The sequence below is a fragment of the Eurosta solidaginis genome, chromosome 1, assembly GCF_040869045.1.
Source record: "Eurosta solidaginis isolate ZX-2024a chromosome 1, ASM4086904v1, whole genome shotgun sequence".
Classification (NCBI taxonomy): Eukaryota; Metazoa; Arthropoda; class Insecta; order Diptera; family Tephritidae; genus Eurosta; species Eurosta solidaginis.
The window spans coordinates 41,893,609-41,915,341 of record NC_090319.1 but is presented as its reverse complement, the minus strand read 5'-3'; the positions used below and the strand labels follow the sequence as shown (position 1 = coordinate 41,915,341).

The 21,733-nt window shown below is 35.4% G+C and overlaps 1 protein-coding gene across 15 annotated transcripts in view; it reads right to left on the bottom strand.

The window, feature by feature from the left end:
• Nucleotides 1-204: 204 nt before the first annotated feature.
• The window catches only part of TyrRII (Tyramine receptor II), a 48,710-nt gene continuing 27,181 nt past the window's right edge, over nucleotides 205-21,733 (bottom strand). For 14 of the 15 annotated variants that reach the window (XM_067788019.1, XM_067788046.1, XM_067788038.1 and 11 more), the window contains 5 exons: nucleotides 19,784-20,899; nucleotides 15,506-15,608; nucleotides 12,182-12,307; nucleotides 8,668-8,845; nucleotides 205-5,898 (listed from right to left, as the gene is read on the bottom strand). In XM_067788019.1, coding sequence (XP_067644120.1) covers nucleotides 4,954-5,898; nucleotides 8,668-8,845; nucleotides 12,182-12,307; nucleotides 15,506-15,608; nucleotides 19,784-20,750 — 2,319 coding nt within the window. In that variant the 5' untranslated portion in view covers nucleotides 20,751-20,899 and the 3' untranslated portion in view covers nucleotides 205-4,953. The remainder of the gene's footprint in view (nucleotides 5,899-8,667; nucleotides 8,846-12,181; nucleotides 12,308-15,505; nucleotides 15,609-19,783; nucleotides 20,900-21,733) is intronic. The other variant, XM_067788053.1, reaches the window with a different exon arrangement.

Below are 21,733 nucleotides of genomic sequence, written 5' to 3'. Positions count from 1 at the left end.
AATAAATTCCAGTCAGAACCCCGCCATCAGTCTACACTCCTCTTTTTTATCGATAACAAATCGATATATTTTTTTGAAACATCGATAACTTTTCGATAGTGAATCGATACTTTTTCCATAAATAATTGATAACTTTTAGGTAGTAAATCGATAAATTTTTGATAACAAGCCAATAACTCGCCCATAGTTATATTTTGGCACACCAATAACAAACGTTCTACAAAGTGATAACTTTTTGATAACATATCGATAACCCTTTGATAAATAATTTATAGCTTTTAGATAATCAATCGTTACTAACCAGTAATAAATCAAAAATATGATGATAACAAAATGTTAACAGTTCGATTTAAATTGATAGCTTTTTGATAACAAATCGATAAATTTTTAATAAAAAACGATAAATTTTTAATAAAAATCAACAACTTTTCAAGAATACACCGATAGTTCGCCATAGTAAGTAAGTCTATAACTAAGTAGATAGTAAGTCTATCATTCTTATCTTTACTTCCGATTTACTTTCATATTACCTTTCCTTATCACTTCCTTTTCCTCCTTCCTTTCTCTTTCATTTTCCCTCTCTCCTTTCCTCATTGTTATGTTCACCCACTGAAGTTTTTATTTGTTATATGACTTCACTGATTAATTAGCCTTAGGGCTGCAAAAATTATTTTTAAATGCAAAAGGTGGCAAGCTAAGCATCTGAAAAACGGAAACTTCTGAAAAAAGGCGTTGAGCACTTTATGGTAATTTTTTTCTCACCAAAAATTACAATTATGATAAACTAAAAAATTAGCTCGCGAACAAAGGCGTGAACTTCGATAATCGAAAAATCAATAACTCCGCTTTTTGCGAGATTCTCGAATCTCGAAATACTCATACATCTTAACATTCAGCTTAGTCGTTGCATTGCCAGTATTTTATGAAAAGCTAAGATTTTCGAACCCAAGCGAGAATTTCGAGGCTCGAGAAATCGAGAACCTGCGAGCTTCTTGACAAACAGTATTATATAAAGAGTTAACGATTTCTTCTCGAACACATGCGAGAACTACGAGAAGAAATCATATGCTCTGTATGATACCACCAAAAATTTAATTTCGAGATACTCGCGAGTCTTAGGATTATTCCGAGGTTAGAGAATCGCGCGAAAATCCGATACACGCCCGAAGTTTCTTCTCGAGTAAGAATCGTAAGCTCTACTAAAAAATGGTTAATATTTTTCAACTAAAACCAATTATTGTGAAATGAAAAGCTTAGCTTTCATATTCTACGAAAAAAAAAATATTTTTGTTGCACAGTGTATGAATATAATAAAGCTACTAAATTTTTATTTTCGTTCACATAATTTGTACAAGTTTTAAATATTCACTTAAAATAAGGCACATAGCACAGATTCCATTGCTTTTTAATCGTGCTGATGATTGCCAAGACCATTTGCGAAAATAACTCTACTAAGTAATGAGATCTTCTTCCCTTGGGCAAAATTCGTAGGCCAATATTCCTTAAAATATCTTAGCCAACACAACACTATCGCCCAGCTACTAAATACATAAATACTTGAAAGTAATGCTTTTTTTCTTGTTGTAAATAACAGAAGAGTAAAGCGCGCTTCATTTACTTGTCTCATACAGACCGACCCAACTGTAAACTCTGTGCTTCTGCCCGTGGGTGTCATCTCGTACGTTCCTGCTGGTTTAAAATTGTCTTTTGTTTATTTTTGGTGTTGCTGCTTTAACTTTTCTCGTATTAATTTTGCACTTTATTTGCTGGCATTTGGTAAGTGTTGATATAATCCACTCGTGTAAAAGGCAGAGGGGGTGGAGTCCAAGTTGGTGCGCTACTTGAAACTGGGTTAAAAATATAGCTCATACATGTACTGTATTTGGAAAATGGGATGAGCTTTTTAATTTATTCAGTCAACAGCTCTCAGAGTTGCGGATGAATGCGCTTGTTTATTTTACTAAATAACCGGCGTAGTGCAGGATCGTTGGCTGTGGGTTGCTTAACGATAGCTTTCGCGGATGGCCCTAGCACGATTATAAAGTTCATATTCCGAACTATCAAAACCCACAAAAAATGTGGTCTTCAGTGTGTTAAGTGGATGTCGATATTTTATTTTCTTTAAGATCCTCGTAATATTCTGTTTCCCTTTTGTGAAATGGTTCACTAGGAATAAATTCAGATTAAATGATATATTGGAGGGCGTAGATAGCGATAGATATGAGGCTTCATAAGATGAAAACACATTTTTGTGATTTAGATGCAAGCGAAACCAAGCTCCTTGTGGGAAAAAAATTATGGAAACAAACTCTCCATTGACCAGCTTGGATGAAGGCAATATTTCAAGGTAACAAGATCCACGTGTGTAGTTAAGATTAGTTACGCCACTATCACTGGACACGGAGTCAAAGAAAGAAAGCTTGTCATCACTCCATTTACGTTATCCAAAACTCTAGACAAATATACTCTGAAAATGTTCCCCAAGTTCACGGGTACTGGGATAATCAATCATTCTTCATAAGTATAAGGCTACCAATCTTCGACTGAACTTTTCTCTTTCAGTTTGTGGCGTGTTTCTTTTGAAATTTTCCACTTGTTTCTTCGGTGTGGATGGCGAAGCATGCTACCATCATATCACAGCGGCCGTCAATCGATCTCTTTAAGCAAAATATTCGGAACTGCTGCAGCGCCTTGTAAAATTCGCCACCAAAGTTTGAGACAGGCTTCTGTGCCTAAAAAATACCCTAAAATTCCGTTAAGCTAAAAGTTCACAAGTATTGGAAGAATTCCCCATCATCCTTAAGCATAACATTACCTAACATCCTAGCAGTGCCTTTCAGGCTAAGAAAAGCTTTGTCCAAAAATCTTACATCCCATTCTCACCAAACTCGCTAGCGCTTTTGCAATTTCGGCTTATAGTGGATTTTCATTCTGCAAAAACTATCCTTGAAAGGAAACACGTACTCGAACCAATCTTCTTAGTTTTAAGGCTACGTAGCTACTGCTGGGCCATTCAGGTTTAAATAAACCACCCTTTGGATGGTTTTCAAAAATCTACATCCTTATATTATTCGATTTCGCCAGCAAATTCCCAATTTTTTCTTGCATTTAACTCATAATTTCGATATTCGGCAAACAATTTTTATTTGTGAATTTTTCGCTCGAACAAAACTCCATTAATCCAAACTTCACAACTTACTCGAGCCACTCTCATTAAATAAAAGGCTACCAAGAAACTGCAGTATCTTTCAGGCTTAACTAAGTAGCTCTGTAGATCTTATCGAAAAAGCCCACGTTCGTTTGATCTTACGATTCGCCGACCATTAAATTCGCTAGCGTTATTCGTAAGGCGAATCCATACAAGGTAATGGCAAAGCGAATTCAACCAATTCGCCGTGCAGAAGAATGTCAAGTCAAAAGTAAACTTTCATTGATTTCGATAAACTAACATATTGTTGTAGTTACAAGGCGTTGTATGGGAAATGATCAAGAAGAGGCAATCAGCTCCTGGGATAACAACACCTCGCTTTGGTTATTCGGGAACTAAGTTGTATTTGACAAAGTTTTATAATTATTTGTGAGAATTCATGATGTTATGCGACGCTAATCAATTTTGTTATTCAATGACAATTTTTGTTTTGTCAAAGACGAAATATGTCAAAAAGTTAGACAACGAATTTCTCTTAGCTTAAGTAATAGCCGCGAAATTCGCAACAAACTTGCAATTGCTCAAAACTTCGGTCGTAATCAAATAAGTCAACGATGCTCTTCAGGGAATGTTCACTTGTTTAAAAATGTGTCTGAAATTCGCTATAAAAATTCGCTTGCGCATTTTCATTCACTTGGATCTGTTCATTGAGTTCAACTGCAAGATTTCATTTGCTCAAAAGTTCGTTCTTAAATTTGCTCGAAATTTTTTATTTATCTATAATTTGTTTAAGTTAAGAAGTAAATTTGTCTGCGAATTTGCTTGCCTTAAAAATATTAAGCTAATATTTAAGCCAAAATTATCTACCAGCTCTACAGACTTCCCTCAAAATGTTTGCTTATTCGTCATTTTAAACATTTTCAGCAAGCTAGTTTGTTTTCATTTTCATATTCGCCAGAGAATACTCGTTAGACAATTTATGTGCCCAAAAATAATCTTAGAATTCGCTTTAGAAATTCGCCAGCATACTTTCATCTACTTAAAGGTGTGCCTTAAGATCACAAGACAATTTTCTACAAAGAGTTCATCGTCAAACTTTCAAGCGAATTTTTTATACACACATATGTCTAATTTGAGAACGAAAATCGCCAGTAAATTCGAGTGCAAGCTAGCTTATACTTGTTCCAAAAATTAGTCTTTAATTTCCGGAACGAAATTTTCCTAAAAATAGCAAACGAATTTACATTCGGCAAAGAGCTGTTTTTGAACTTGCCTGCGAAATTCCCACGCGAGCTTTCATATCTTCAAAAATTTCGAAATTCGTCAAAACATTCGCATCTAAGGCTGATATTTAGAACAATTTTTCTTTGCCTTAAAATTTTTTTTAATTAAAAATAAGCCAGCGAATTTTCATTCGCCAAAAAAGCGTCTTTAAAATTTTCTGCGAAATTCGTCAGCACGACTATAAAAATATGCTTAATTTCGTCAACGAAATCCGACAGCAAAATTGGATTTCTTTCAAAACTTCGCTTTAAAATTTGCCTGCGATTTTCCTTCTTTTTCTGACTCTCCAAGTTCGTTGTTCTGATCGGCTTATGTCAACTCATTGAAGTTTTCTTTTGGTGCATATGTAGTTGCTCTCGTATCAAGTCAAATATATAAGCTGAGATGTTCACATATCAAAGATTTGTCTATGTAAATACACGAAAACTCTTCCCTCATTTGATTGAAGTCTAGCTACGCCCCTGATACCATCACTGGATGCTAAATATATTTACGCAGTTTCGTTGTCATGCGCCCACATTTCAACCGCGAAACATAGCCATATGGTTGGAAGGTGGCATTTTTTTACAAATAATCTTACAAGCAATACGCCGGAAGGCAGTACGAAAGTCCGGATTATAGAATGCATAAATGAATGGATTAATAGCACAATTTACCCAGCCTACCCAAGTGAAGAAGGACATAAGACCTTCTGACACCGCAGCTGGTGGTAGAAATGGCTTTAGCAGGTAATAAACGAAAAATGGTAGCCAACAAGCGATGAAACCACCCATAACTGTTGTTAATGTTTTGGCAGCTTTTGTATCACCTTTTTTTGCTGTTGAAATACGCATTGGTATGCGATGCGAATGATGTGGACTATTGTGATTGTGATGGTCGTGATGGTGGTTTTGATGATGATGTGCGGAATGTTGTTGTTGTTGCTGTTGATACTGATTAATCTTCATACTTTGTGTTTTTGTAGTCACTTCATTGCTAGCACTCTCGCCTAAACAATTCTCTGTGAACATTAAACTATCCTCCATTAGGTGTACAGCGCCCATGGCTAATGAACTGGAACGTCGCCCAACTGGCAAAGGTGTACCAATTATACCACTCGAATGCACACAAGCATCTCTGTATTTACACTTCAACGCCGTCGAACATTGTATAATTGAGGTTAAGTGCGAAACTTCAACTAATTCGTAGAATGATGCTTGTTGTTTAAGTTCATCGGCGACTATGTTGGTAGCCATTAGTCCATCTTGAAATGCATTTGACTTGTTGTTGGTACTTACAAAGGCTTCATTATTACATTTGTCGCATCGTAAGTTGAGGTGTTTGGGTGTGCAAATATTTGTGCTATCATTCATGGTGCACCAGCGTGATTTTAGAGATGGAAATTTTGGTGTGATGCAGTCATAATGCTCTGACTCGGATATGAAATTATCACAATCTATATCATGATCGGCCACACGTTCGGAATGCTAGAAGGTGAAAGATAGGAAAAAGAAGAGCTTTATTTTATACTATATGAAACGTTACAACATGGGCGGCATAATGTTCGAGGAATTCATGAAAGCTCGCAAGCTCATCGTAAAGCTTGTAAATCGTGTAAATGATTTCCAAAGTATGAGTTTCGACCCTCTGGTGAGTCCCAGCACTCTACCTGGAGGGTCGCAAGAAAAATGCAATGAAAAAAAAACCTTCATTTGTATATTAGGGTGACCCGTTCCCGTATAACATATTTTTGTGTCGAAAGAAAAATTGTTTACGCTCTATATTGAGAAAAAGTTAAATCCAGTTATCAGCCGCACAAATAATCTAAATGAGCAAAGTATGTTGAATATCAGAAAAAGACGATTCCTAACAAAAACCGTATCAAACCCTTCAGTAAATAACATCACTAGACAAAAAAACTTGTCGGATCTGTTAATGCAATACATATTTTCCAATACGCTGATTTCGAGTCCCCTACCATAATTGACCTAACGAGTCGTAGTTCGGTCCTAGCCTCAAAAACCAAACAAAAAATTATTAGAGATTGAGCGTTTTGAGTCTGCAACCGAAGCGGGATCGGTTAAGCCAATGTTGAAAGCGTACGTATATGAAATGTATTACATTGCTTTCGCACCCATTAACTATGTTCAGTGTGTCCGTCCATACTCACTGGAAGTTCTTGAAAAATCGCTCACAAAATTCCATCGTTTTAGTAAAAATATTTCTTACAGATGAACTACTCAAAAATCGATCACAAAATTTAAAGTCTCGTACGAATTTTCTAATTATTTCGACCAGTGCACCACCCAGCGGAACTTTTTTCCCATTTGCTGCATTGCCTTGGAGCTCTTACCTATTTACGTAGTTTGAAGGGCGTATCTCACTGACAAATTTCCTTCCACACCATTTTTCTTAATACCTAGATCAGTGCGCCTCCTAGCGGAATTTTTTTCTATTTGGCTTTTGAAATTAGTATAAAATTTCAAGCCTTGAGATTTCTTTACATACAAATCTACCAAATGATTCCAAATCTCGTATGATTTTTTATCTCGACGCGTGCGCCACCTAGCGGAAATCTTTTCTCATTTTGCTACACTGCATTGGCCCTCTCTTTGTGTAAGTTTGTTGCTTAAACAAAACTTTTTTTGAAATTCGATCGCAAGATTCCTCCGTTTGGTATCGAATATTTTAAAGTCTCGCCAGGAGCCTACCTGTCGGAATGTTTCCCTTTTAAAGCTTTCTCATTAGATTATCAATCATTTGAGATGTTTAAAGTTTGTAGCTTAATGGAAAGTATCTCAAAAATTTATCGCAATACTTCATGTGCTCCGAAAAATATCTTCATATATCTACTTCGGTGCGACACCTAATGCAACTTTTTTTAGTTTTGTTTAACCGCCATTGACCACTGAACCACATTTTTTATTTCAAGTCTCTAGGCCACCGGGAACTTACTCAAAACCCGACCTCAATATTTCTACCCACACATTAATTTTATAATTAATTCGAAGCATGCGACATCTAGCGAAATTTTTTCCCCGATGGTCCCGATCAGGGCTTCAGCACAGTTTTTGAGGTTTAGATTTCAACATATTGAGTCTTCATAGGACAATCTGAGTTTGGACTAATGTAAAATACGCGTTTACCGTTTCCAGTCTTGACAAAATTTTACCCGTGACATCGCCAACTATAGTATTATCGATTTTGTGTATTAAGTAGACATCAAAAATTTCAATTTTAAACTCAATTTAAATTTTCTGAGTCTTCATAGGGCAATCTACTTCGATCACAGTGCTACACCCTTTAACCGTTTCCAAACATACATCCATATAAATGTGCCGCAACGAATGGGAGTGCTAAATGGCCAAATGAACTGGCACTCACAGCACATACATAATTTAAAAGCAATTCAAACAGATCATCAATATCATATTCACATTATATTTTCCTACTACATCATACCATATATATGTACTTAGTAAATGTTACTTCCTATAACTCATTTACAAAATATTAAAAAATACTTACACTGAAAGAAATGGTGTTAGTAAAATCAACAAATCGGTTCTGTTGTTCTTGACTTAACGAAAATTCGGTAAAATTGATCGAATTATGGTTAATTCGACCGACTTCTTTGTCAAGCGAACAAATTAGTTTCGTCATTTCAGCAGAAGAGAAATTGTCGCTCTTAAGTTAACAAAATTCTGTAAAATTGACAGATTCCTAATCAAGCTAACTGATTTTTTTGTTAACACAACTGATCTCACTGGTCATTTCAACAGCAATCAACAGTCAATACATGAGCAAATTTCAAAGAGAATTTTACGCTCACTACGCTCTCTACTTTGTACTTATGTATGTTGTGTACTAGACCCTGGGTTCACACCCCGGGAAAAGCAACATAAAAATTTTAGAAATAAGGTTTTTCAATTAGAAGAAAGTTTTCCTAAACGGGGTCGCCCCTCGGCACTGTTCGGCAAGCACTCCGGATGTATTTCTGCCATAAAAAGATCTCAGTGAAAACTCATCTGCCTTGCAAAAACCGCAATATAGGTACTTTCGTACAAAGCTGTCGCAACAACTTTTTTTTGTTCATTTGACTACTAAATGGTCAATTACAATCAACGATTTGTGCGCAGTTGATTCAACATCTTGTTGCGATGGATACAAATTGATAGAAATTTCGGTTGAGTTGACCAGTATTTCGGTTGATTTTACCAGTCTTTTTCTTTCAGTGTATTATATGTATAACTTACCGCATCGCGTACAATGCGCTGTCGCCTTGACTTCAAAACATAGCCAATCTTAAGATAAACGTACATCATAACAGCGAGTGGAATGAAAAATGAACCCATTGCAGAAAATACCACATATCCTTTATTTTGATTGTAACGGCAATTGATTTTACCGTCGCTGTTCTGTCCCTGTTCATACCTATTTAAAGTTTAATAAGAAAAAAAAAAAAATAGAAATAAAAATGAAATTTCAAACATGTGTTCTTTTTGAATTCAAAAAAAGCATTAAACATTAACAGTATCCAAGAAACATTTAACAAGCCCGTTCACTCTTGTTCTGTCAGCGAGTACATTGTAAAGCAATATACAATGTAGAAATTTCAAAATTTTGCAGACAAGCGTTTTGGTGAAGCTTTGGCATAGCGACTGGCAGAGCGACACACGCCATAGAACATTTGGATCAAATTGCACAGAAGCTTTGCACGATTGCACAGTAAACCAAAAAGAATTAATACCACGTGCATTTAGTTGGTTGAGTGAAATATGGAAAGGTAAAAAATGCAAATAAGTGTGGCAATAAATCCAGAGTTTTTAAGATATTATGAACACACGTAATTCCTGCCACAAGTAAACGAACGCTGCTATAACAACAACGACAACGCAAGCGAAAGCTATGTACATATCAACCTGTAATAGAGGGTGTACACGAATGCATGCTAAAAAGGAGGCGCTTATACATCAGTTGGGGATTCGATAACGTGATTTATCAATAATCCGCACGTAAACGGTGCTCTTGTAACAATTCGTTTGATATTCAGGAGTCTTTAACCTTTAACTATGCTGATTTTAGCTAAAATAGTCGGTTCAATATCCAGTGAACACTTGGGCACACTAAACTTCGAACCCACAAATCTAAGTATTCCCCACACAGCTAAGTAGAAAGAGAAATAAAAAAGTAAAGAAAACACTAATCAAATAAAATTTATAGAGATCGAAAAGAGAAAAATATAAGAACAAAAACTGCAGTTAAGAGAATAGAATAAAAAAATTTAAATACAAAGTATACAAAATACAGGGTAAAATAAAAAAATAAATAAAAAAATAAAAAAAAATGAAAAGAAGAGAAAAGAAAAGAAATAACAAACCCAAAGATACAAATAATAAAAATATGAAATAGAAAAAGAATTAAATAATATAAAATAAAATATAAGACAAGAAACAAAAAACAAAAAAAAAGAAATAAGCAAAAAATAAATGAAAATAAATAGGATTAAATAATATAAAATAAAATATAAAAAAAGAAAGAAGAAACAAAAAAAGAAATAAGCAAAACATTTATTTGTTCTTTTTTAGGAACAAAAATTAACAAGAAAACTAAAAGTAAGATCAAAAGAAGAAAAAGAATTAAAACACAGAAAAGTGCAAAAATAAAAAAAAATGGAGTAGATAAAAAGAACACAGAGAAAAACATAAAAAATAAGACCAAAAGGAAAACATAAACAAAAGAAAAAGAAAAGAAAAAAAAACAAATAGAAAAATTTAAAGGAAAAAAAAAGAAAAAATAAAACTAAGAAAGACAATAAAATAAGTAAAATCAAAAGGTAATAAAAAGAAATATTGAAAAATTATGGAAAATTTTGGAAAAAATTAAAAAAATTAGACGAAAAAAAATATAAAAAAATTAGAAAAGGATTGGATGAAAAATAAAAATAAACAAGAAAAAAAGAAACATAATAAAAAGCAAGATTTAAATAAACAAGAAAAAAAGAAACATGAAATAAAAAAAAGTTATTAAAAAAAAATAAATCCAAGAGCAAAAACAAAAACGAAAGAGAATAAAAGAAATATACAAAAAAAATTTTAAAATAAAGAATTAAAAAAAGGATAAGAAAGATGCCAAAGAGAAGAGAAAGAGAAACAAATAGGAGAGGAAAAAAGATAATATATGCGAAAAGAAAATGAAATTATAAAAATAGAAAGGAAAAAAACATATAAAATTAAAATAAAATGAAGAATATAAAATATAAAAAGGAAAAGAAAACAATTTAAAAGAAATAGGGGAAGGAACAAGAAAAAAGAAAAAGGGGAACAAAAGCCTAAAATTTTAATATAAAGCCAAACATTTGTAAAAATTTAATAAATATAAATACAAAAATTATTGAGAAATTTCAAAAGAAAGAAAAAAATGCAGGGAGGAAAAATAAATGAAAACTGAAACGAAATAGAAAATAATTAGAAATTGCAATACAAAAAAAATATAAAAAAGAAAAAACAGCAAGACTTTAAAAAACTGGCGAAGATGCCAAAGAAGAAAGGGAATAACAAAAATATTTAAAAAAAAATAATAATATGAATAAAAAAAATAACGAGTAAAAGACAAAGGAACTAATTAAAACCAAATTATTAATCAAACTCAAGAGAAAATTGAAAAAAAAATAACGGAAAGTAAAGCGAAAAAGTACAAAAGAAAGGGAACAAAAATACAAAGGTAAACGGAAATAAAGACGTGGATGTAAAAGAGAAAAGGAATTGAAAAAATGAAAGAAAAAAATGAAAGTGAAAGGCAAGAGATAAGTAGGAAAAAAAAAGAATAGAAAAATAAAAAAAGGCACAAGACACTAAAACCAAAGCGATAGTTAATGGCATTAAAAAAGAAAATTAAAAGAAGAAAAGAACACAAAAATAAAATAATAAATGAAAAATTCAAAAACTATAAAAGAAAAAACGGAATATAAAAGCTAAAACTATGTTTGATGCGAAAGAAGGAAATTAAAAAAACACAGATTAACAAAATAAGAAGCAGAGCGAAAAGTAGAGTAACATGATGTATATTGGAACGATTTTGCGTCATCCCTTGTCAAATTTGATTTCGAGATAAACCGGTTTCGGCGTTGTGCCATCATCAGTGTCGATTTTCGTTCTCTGACATGATAAATATCACGAAGACGAAGAAAAATTGCACCGTGCATATGTATGAGTACTTTTGTTAGATTAAAATTTATTTCACTTTCAAAATTGTGTGGTTTATTGGGACTCATATACTGTAGCATCCTCATATTAATATATATTTGATTGCGGCATCTGTGCCACTGCTTGCATGGGGTTTCTGTGCTTTTGCCAACACAGCACACCATAAAGAATCTACTTGTCTTCCCATTTTTCTACAACTAAAAGTACGTGTGCATTTTATATTAATATCGTTACAATGTGTTCAACATTTTATTGGAATTTGTTTGCCACACATGCCATGTGTATGATGATGTGATTGTGTGTGTGGATGTGCAAAGGATGCACACAGAAAAGTGACAAAATTATGGTAAAGTGCCCTTCAATTCAAAAACCCATTTTTATATTACCTAAGAGAAAAATAAGAAAAGTTTGCAATAAATATGAGCACGAAAAAAAGCTAAGCTGTTTTTAAAATGTCTGCTTGCTGAAGAGCAATTTAAGAATAGATCAAATTACACTTGGGGGTTTTGCCAAGTAGCTATAACTTTTTTAAATTTTTTAAATTGCTTTATTTCTCGAAACTTACCAGCCAAAATATGGTGGACATGTAATCAAAAGCGCCGTCACCCACACAATCAAAATCATGAACAATGCCAAACGTTTCGAGCGGCGCTTTTTGGAGTAAGTTAACGGTTGAGTTACAGCGAGGTATCTGTAAAAACAAAACAACAACAAAAAACAAAAACAAAAAACAACATCAGTTATAAATTATTGAATGACTACAAAAATGCAGCAAACAATATACAAGAACAAGAGTATGCAGCTCGTAAAACAATTGACCATCAATTAAATGTTGAAACTGTGAATGGTACTCTATAAGATTAAAATTATAACAAAAGAAAATAAAACAAAAACATTGAATGAAATAGTTACAAATATTAAATCAATTAGTTTACCCTTCGAAAATAAACACAAAATGGGCCACCAAGAGGGTTTTAAGAACAAAAACCTGACAAATTAAAGAGCTTTTCTCACGTAGCAATACATGCGGGTATGCGTGACTGTATTAGGGATGTAACGAACGTGAGTATATCTGAACCAGAATTTTTTGTGTAAACATGTTGTTGTTGTTTTTTTGTAGCGATAAGGCCACTACCCGAAGGCCATAGGGAGTGTTATTGATGGTCCTTTGCCGGATGCAGATCCGGTACGTCGGGAAAAAGCACCATAAAGGTACTAGCCCGATCATCTCGGGAAAGATTTGGTATTACCACATGCAACCTTCTAGGCCATACCGCCCTTCCTCCCCCTAGATCCATCAGGACGAAATCCAGGGTCACCAGAGCCTCGGTTGTTAATGACACAGGATTGGCTACGGGTAGCTGTGGTTGACAATTGGGTATTGCGCTGGAAACCACTTGGGAGGGTTGCGCTACACAACCCCTTGAATCAATTTGGTATTTTAGTCGCCTCTTACGACAGGCATACCTACCGCGGGTATATTCTAAGCCACCTAATCCGCTGGAGGGAATGTCTGAAATTACAGAAGGGTCTTATAAGAAACTGATTGAAATTTGAGCGATGGGTAAACATCTTTGCTCACGGTGTAAGAAATTTATGTGGTAAAGCTTTTATTAACGACATCATACAGTAAATCAGTTAGTAGAAATTAATGGAGGCAGAAAAAACCAACCGATAAAACATAAAGGAGATAATGAAACGGCAGGAGAAACAAGCAAACGTTAAGAAGTGGAAGCGGAAGGAGAGGAGAAAAAGCAGTACCATAGCAATGTCGATAATGAATGATATAGCAGTGCTTATTGTTATTATCACGGGTCCAAGTCAAGCAAGTAGGCCAAGGAAAGAAAAAGGCAGGAAAGGAAAGAAAAGAAAAGGAAAGGAAAGGAAAGGAAAGAAAAGGGTAGGAAATGAAAGGAAAGGAAAGGAAAGAAAGAAAAGGAAAGGAAAGGAAAGCAACAAGGGAAAGGAAAGAAAAAAAGCAGAGTGGAGAGAAAGAAACAAAGAAAATAAAAATAGAGGAAAGAAAAGATAGAAATTAAAAACCGAAGCCAACACCGATAGCCGTATCGAAACCGAATAATATGCTAGCTTTTTGTTATACAAGTTATCGAAGGGTTATTAACTTTTTATCGATAGTAAATATTATCAATAAGTTTTTGATCTTTAATCGACGAGTTATCGGTTTGTTATCGAAAGGTTAATAACTTTTTATCAATGATAAAGATTATCAATGAGTTTTGGATTTTTAATCGATGAGTTATCGGTTTGTTATCGAAAATGTAACGATTGTTTATCAAAAAGTTGTCAGTATGTTATCTAGCAGGTAGGTAGGTAAAATTACTCGCTACATCAGATATGTACTACAACAGCCCGAGTAGGTTATACAATCAAGAGTATTTGCAGATTTTATTTCCGATAATATACCCAGCAAGGGCTTTCGAAAGGTTCTTAATCGTGTTCTAGCTAGAGAAAGTGCTCAACAGTCTCTTTGGCTGTTAAGTTTTTACAACTTCTGCAATGGTTATTATGCGAAATACCTGATGATGTAAATCTTTGAATTGCAAAGCTCGTAGTGCTATTTTGATTTTGATAAGCTTTGTTGTTGTAAAATTTCGAATTTCCCTTTTGATTGCGCCTCATAAGTCATAACATTCCCATATTACCATGAGCTCAGAAAATGGATATTTCTAGAGTGTTAGGTAACACAGAAAACGTTTCGTGCGTTCACCTACTGGCTTAAACCCAGCATGTGGCGCATTTCGCGCTTTTATTTCCGCCTGGCTGTTAGAGAAGGGTGTCACATTATCATTAATGTTCCGGAAATGATCTGCCTGAAACACAACGCCATATGATGGAAGTTTTAATGACATAGAGACTCCGAAAGGATTCCTACCCCTACGACTGGATGTATTTTGAACCGTTGTTCCTACTTAGAAATCCTGCATCAGATCTGTCTTCCCTGCGAGGATAATAGTCTATTTCGGCGCTGATTGCGTGGGCCGGAAGTATGTTAACAATTCTACTATGCCCTTTATGCCCATCCTCCACGAGCCCCAGAGTGGTTTCTGCTGCTGCGCAGATCATAGAAAATTCTAGAAAGCAGTTCAAAAATTGAATTTTCGGTAAAAGATAAGTTCGTTGTTCTTCCAAAGAGCTTCCCACTATACTACAGAGCCATTTGTTAACACGAATTGTATCACTTCCTCACACAGTCAAAACATCATCCTCGGATTGACACCACTTTTCTTGCCGAACAGGCATAGAAATGAATACAGGCTTGGCCGTAGCCGCTCCTCGATACACGTTTTCAGTACAGTTTGCAGTCGATTGTTAGTCCCAGATACTTGATAAGATAATTGTTGCATCCAATTCCTTATTGGCTACCCCACACTTGGACTATCGTGGGCGAGTTCTATCGCGTCAGCTTGCATGTTCCTGGAGACGTCTTTCAAAATAAAAAACGTGATCAGAACTAATTGTTTACATTGAAGAGATATCTTTACTGTTCGATCCAGTTGATCTTCCTCTCAAATACGCATGTTTAGCCGTAAAATTGGGAGCTCATCATAAGGTTCCTTATGTATATGTTCAAAAAATTCTCGAGTGCTTTTAAGACGATGATACTCATGTCCCCTTCTGACTGCCTTTTGAATGTAAACCACTCTAAGAAGACGGTGACTGGGCAAAAACAATTTGATTTTGATAATAAACCGATGGTTTGATAAGAAGTCGAGCAACTCTTCCGAACAGCCCGAAATTATTTGTTTCTGATAAAGTTACACATTATGTGATGGCGCTGCTAATGGATAAGAGGATCAAATACCTTTTCAGATGCACCTGAGACTCATATATTTTATGGACCTACGTTGCATTAGCAACGGTTGCTTACCTGTCAAGGCTTATAGCACATAAGCTTAGTATCGAGCCGGTGCATAGTAGAACGTCCAGTGAGATCCAAATATCACATAGAATCCAACCAAAATGCCAGCTACCTGTAATTTATAAACAAATGAAAAAAATGTACATGGTTTTTCTGCCAAGAAGTCATCGCACAACAAAATCATCTCAAATAATGCAATTTAGACTGTGCTTAGAGTAACTGATAAAACAACACATATTTGGAAATATGCATAAAGGTTAAAACGAGTTTAGTTACGTAAAAGAGGTAAATATTAGTGACGCACAGTATAGCACGTTCCATAATAATCGGGTAGATTATAGAACCAACTCCTTAGACTCTTACAACGCTAAACGGAAAAATATCTTAATTACTAAACTGCTGAGTTTGGCAGTGTTTTGGTATCGGAACTAGTACTGTGAGTAACGCTTTTAACATGGATAGCATCTACATCGATCAAAACTTTTTTTAAATCTTAGGAAATCCTTAATAATTTTGGGACTCCTTTTATCGCCCGTATTGTTGAACTGTCGATAAATAAACTCTATACAAAATTGTATGTGTTCACAGCACTACTATGGTTGTAGAACTTCCCAATTCAAATTATCCGCGTACTTCACTTACAGCCTGATTCCTTAAGTTGCGCTGTTTTTATACCCAGCGGTACTTGTACACAGGGTATTATAACTTTGATTGGATAACGGTTGGTTGTACAGTATAAAGGAATCGAGAGAGGTATAGACTTCCATATATCAAAATCATCAGTATCGAAAAAAAATTTGATTCAACCATGTCCGTCCATCTGTATGTCCTTCCGTCTGCCCGTTAACACGATAACTTATCTGGACCCGGAATAGATTGGTATTAGAAATGAGCGAAATCGGATGATAACCACGCCCACTTCTTATATACATAACATTTTGGAAAACACAAAAAAACCCGATTATTTAGTAAATAATACACCTAGAATATTGAAATTTGACTTGTGGACTGATATTGACACTCTTGATAAAAATTAGAAAATTTTTTTTTAAATGGGCGTGGCACCACCCACTTCTGATAAAATCAATTTTACAAATATTATTAATCATAAATCAAAAATCGTTAAACCTATCGTAAGCAAATTCGGCAGAGAGGTTGCCTTTACTATAAGGAATGCTTTGAAGAAAAATTAACGAAATCGGACGAATAAAATAAGCTATATCTTTGCAAAAAAGAACTCTATATAAATGGTATTTCATTTATCAAGTGGGCTTATAACAATAAATAGGAAAACTTTCAAATTTTAAAATATGCGCGTGGCACCGCCCCTTTTATGACTAAGCAATTTGCTATGTTTCGGGAGCCATAACTCGAAGAAAAATTAGTTCAGAATACAACCATATGTGTATGTACTATTGCGCAGCCTTGTAACACTATTAAGCACACAAAACAAACAACAACAACATTTCAATTGTACAGCTCGGTGTGTAATGTTCGGTTTCATCCGAACCAAGATTCCTTACTTGTTTTACTCCCAGTTGCCTCGTTCACCTATTTCTCACAGGCCAAGACTTTGCGCGAATATCCTTTGTTGCTCATTTATTCCTCTCATCTATCTGCATCTCATATTCGCTACGTACAAATATATGTGTAGTTTATGGAAGGTTATATGCGCTCTACATTGCTGCGTACATGTGTGGTAATGTCGTCTGCGCTCTTAACTGCTGTGTTGATGTATGTGTAGCTGTTTTCTATTTCATCTATCATATTCAGGTATATTGCCTTGCTGCTGTTGTTGTGCAGCTTTTATATACTAAAGGCAAAGTGTTTTATCGAAATTAGTAATGTTCGCCTCAATATTTAAAAAAAAATCAGTATTCGTTCAAAGCTATATAAAAAATATATCTTAACAATTTCAACAAACAGAGCTAGGCCCACTTAAATTAAGTATTGTAAACAAACAAGACAGAACCTGATCTTTAAAACTTCAAAATTCCATATCACTAATGCATCTACATAAAACTGTCTTGTACGAAATGGTCATGTAAGTGAATTTAGGTCTAATTTGTGATTGCAGCTTCATTTTCATTACACCGTAAAACAAAGAAGAAGACAAATGGAAATGACTCTCATACTAGAAATAAGTGATAGTAAAACACTCAAGTAACATTGTTTATAGTGTTGTTTGTTTACTTACTAAATGGACAATATCTTGTAGTTAATATAGGACAGCATCAAATAACTAACAAGCATGCATCCCCACACATAGATGAATAGATAGAGATGATTGCGAAGGCCAAGAAAACAGAACAGAAACAATACTGCAATACTACAACAATGCTTGAATGTTTTGTAGTCACGAAAACATGAGTTCAATCAAACTGATTCGTCGTGCCTCAACTGTTGCTGTTTTTATACTGTTTGGTTTCCTCGTTGGCATATTTCTAGGCAGTTCTATTTCTAGAATTTACTAGTTAGTTACCAGCTATAACTACGTTTATAGCTTCTCATATGCGCGTGTATATGTGAGTGATACTTGCACAAATTATTGCCTACTTTTGGCAGTATCTCAGATATATGCATGTGTTTTAGGCGTTGCCGTCCGCTGCTTGTATGGACATATGTATAGACATAATGATTGCTTTATTGATGTGTATACAAATAACTGATTAATGTTGGCTTAGAGATGATAGTATCCCTTAGTGTTGCTAATATTCGTCACAATATTATTTTTGAATCTTGTGAGGTAACTATAACTCCAAACTGAGATTATCGATCATTAATCCGCATTTACATCTCTTCTATCTAGCCTATTAGTTAATCAACTCAAAACCACAAACACAATATCCATTGACCAAAGGAGTAATACTATTGCAGAGTAACAAACGAACAATTACATTTCAACGTACCCACATACATCCACACAATTAACTCGGCAGATATTTTGAGCAACTGCTGTTATATAGAGAAACAAATGTCAATTACACTGTGCAACATATTCAGGATTATTGCCTTATTTTAAGAATATCAAAAACATAACAGAAAAGTTATACTCCAGTGAGTCTACACGTTAGTGGAATATCAGCTGATGTTATGAAAACAACTTATTTCAGCAAATGACTGAAGATCACGGTATAACCTAAAGGAGTGCCATGATAGTCAGTTCTGTGATGAAGAGGCGTTTTTGTCCACAATAAAGCCATGCAACTATTTCGATAACAGTGATGGTCATACTGGGCTTTAAACCTTATTCAAAAAAGTAGCAGTGCCCTTCATTAGGTTAGTGAAAGAACTTGCTCCAAATGAACCTTACATTAGCACTCCACAGATACCGAGAAATCGAGGGGGAGAGATGCTTTTGCGTTTGTAGAAACGCACTGCATGTGCTTCCATTGGGTGATGTTTATTGAATTCACCTGACTCTAGACGTATCTCTTACAGAATGGACTAAAAATGATCAGACTTCATTGAAACCCCACGATGGCATAGAATTACCGCTTATAGAGTGAACAGATCTGTGTTACAGCTACTCAGGATTTCACTTTGCTTTAGACCCAACCAACTTGGATGCAACATAAGTGAGGGCGAAATCTGTTATTTACACACTATTCTGAACGTCAACGCTGTTGACTTAAAAACTGTACATTTCACTTGCCTCGTCAGATTAATCGAACCTAGAATCGGCCGAACGAATCTTTTTGCCTCACTTATGTCTGTTTCCTAACCTTTCCTGGTCATCTCATTTTTTTTCAAATTCATTTTTTTTTAATATCGCTGTACCATCAAACGAAAAACTATAGTTGCCTTTTGGGAGAATGGCTGTCGACAAAAATCGTTACATTCAAGTCTGAAACCGTACAGTCCTGCAGCAGTGTGGCTCTCTCCATAGCACAGACCTCCGTCTGAAAGACCCTGCGTAAGTCAGGAAGTTAGTAAGACTAATTAATCTTCATATGAATAGGGCACAATCCAGCTCCAATTTCCTTTTTCATTTTCAGGCCGCCTGTGGACCAAGAAAGACCAAGTAAGTCTGAACATACTTCAAAGCGTCGTAAAGGAGTTGGTTGAGGTGAATTTACATTTACTACTTTATCTCTTCAATATTTACTGTAGTCCTCAAAGATAATGATAAAATTCTTCTGATAGTTTAAAAAAATAAATCTAGTTAAAGCAGCCTACCACAAATTAACTCCAATCCCTATATTGGTAGGGGTCAGAACTCTGAAAACCCAAACTAGAAACTGTAACACTGTGTAATTAACAACAACGAATGTGATTTCAACTCACCAACAACATAAAGTATAACAGCTGGCGGCATGACGAATAAACCCACCAACAAATCGGTGATGGCCAAATTCAGTACAAAGCAATTGGTAACCGTACGTAGACGACGCGTTGATAACACAGACACTATGACGAGTAAATTTCCGGCCACCGTAACCAGGAAGAGCAGCACAAAAATGGCAACAGCCAGTGCATTTGGCCAAGGTAATGCACTTAAGTAAGCATATATGGATGATACAGCACAACAGGAGGAGAAGGAGGAGTACGAGGAGGAAGAGGAAGCATTGATGGAATGTAGATCACTGGGTGTCGGTGTTGTTGTTGCAATATTATTAACCAGCACAGATGCAGCAGCAACAGCGTCACCACCACCAACACCAGCATCAAGAGACTCTACTCTATGCGGCGTGACATTCATTTGAATAAATGCTTTCGCGGTTACAACACTCGCTATAACGGCATTCAAATTACTAGCTATCGTTGGCAACCCTGTTATGCTCATATGTGTGAGTATCGTAGTTACATTTGTGGTGACAATTGGCGGCTCAACTATCGTACCTATGGCATCTCTCAGTGGTATGAGTTTTAATCCGTTTGTTGCATAAGTATTTGCTGCTGTTGCTGTTGTTGCAATTGCAATGGGTGTGGCATTGACAGTTGCAGCGGTTGTCGTTATTGCCAGTAGCTCATAGAGCAATGTTCTTAATTTTTGTTTACCGCGTCGTCGTCGCTGCTCTATGCTGTGTGCGGTAACTTTATGTGTATCACCTGAGCTGTGCGTGAATTGCTTCAAAGAATTGATGCCTTTCCGGTGGTGAATGTGCATTGATGTTGGTTGTTGTTGCTGCTGTTTGGTTATGCTTGTAATGTAGGCTGTCGTTGGTTGGCGTAGCAGTTGAGTTGTTGTTGTTGGTACAGCTATGGTGACTTGTATTTCATGGCCCATTTCAAATTTCAGGCTGCATGCCATTTTGTCATCAGCTCATTTTTCTTTGATTGTCATAAATAACTACAGAAATGAACAGTGAACTTTTGACTCAGACTCCTTAGCTTTGTGACTTTTGCAATTTCACAGTTTTCCTGTGGGCGATTCAGTAATTTGTGCTCTATTTATTGTACCTGCATAAGAAGGAAATGAAGACATATTAATGTAAATAAAATGGCATTTCTTGAATACACAAATGAGGGTTTTAAATGGTTAGGTTAGGTCAAATTGGTGGGTCCTTGAGGACCTCGCATAGACTGAATGAGTCCACAGTGTAACCAGAAGTTTGCTCAACGACCAAACTGAAAACCCCTAATCTCCGTTATCTTGGCAAATGCCAGATGCTTTCTGGGCACAATATTGCTTGTTGCTTTTAAAGCTGACAGCTGTATCACTCTTAATAGCTGGAGTCTTGGCAAGCGTTTCATTTCCCAATCCACACTTCTTACATCTGCTATCATTGGCCAAGCCATTTGGGTTATTTTATTTTAGGGTGATATTTTTTCTTTTACTGAACACTTCATTATAGATTATATTAATTTGAGCTGGGCGGTCAATAAAGAACTCACACAAACTGAGTGTGTCCATTGTGTTACCGGAAATTTGTTTGACGACCAAACGGTAAATTAGGTAACAGCACTTATATTAAAGAATAACTCCGTCCTCTTGGTAAATACTAGACATTTTCTAGAATCTAGCTTAATTTCTGCTTCGAGATCTGGCAATCTTGCACCCCCAAGTACCTGGAGACTTGATCTCGCATGCTTAGAACACAAACTGGACGTGCTCAACCGTTTCTTCCTGCAGCTCGCACTTCCTAAATCTGGTGTTACTTACGAGGTCTAACTCGAAAGTATGTGACGCCAGAAGGCAGTGTCCAGTTACTATTCTCATCGTGTGTCTAAAGTCTTGTCTCTTTAGAAATATGAGCAACTTTGTGAGTTCTACTTCGTAGGTTATGCACATAA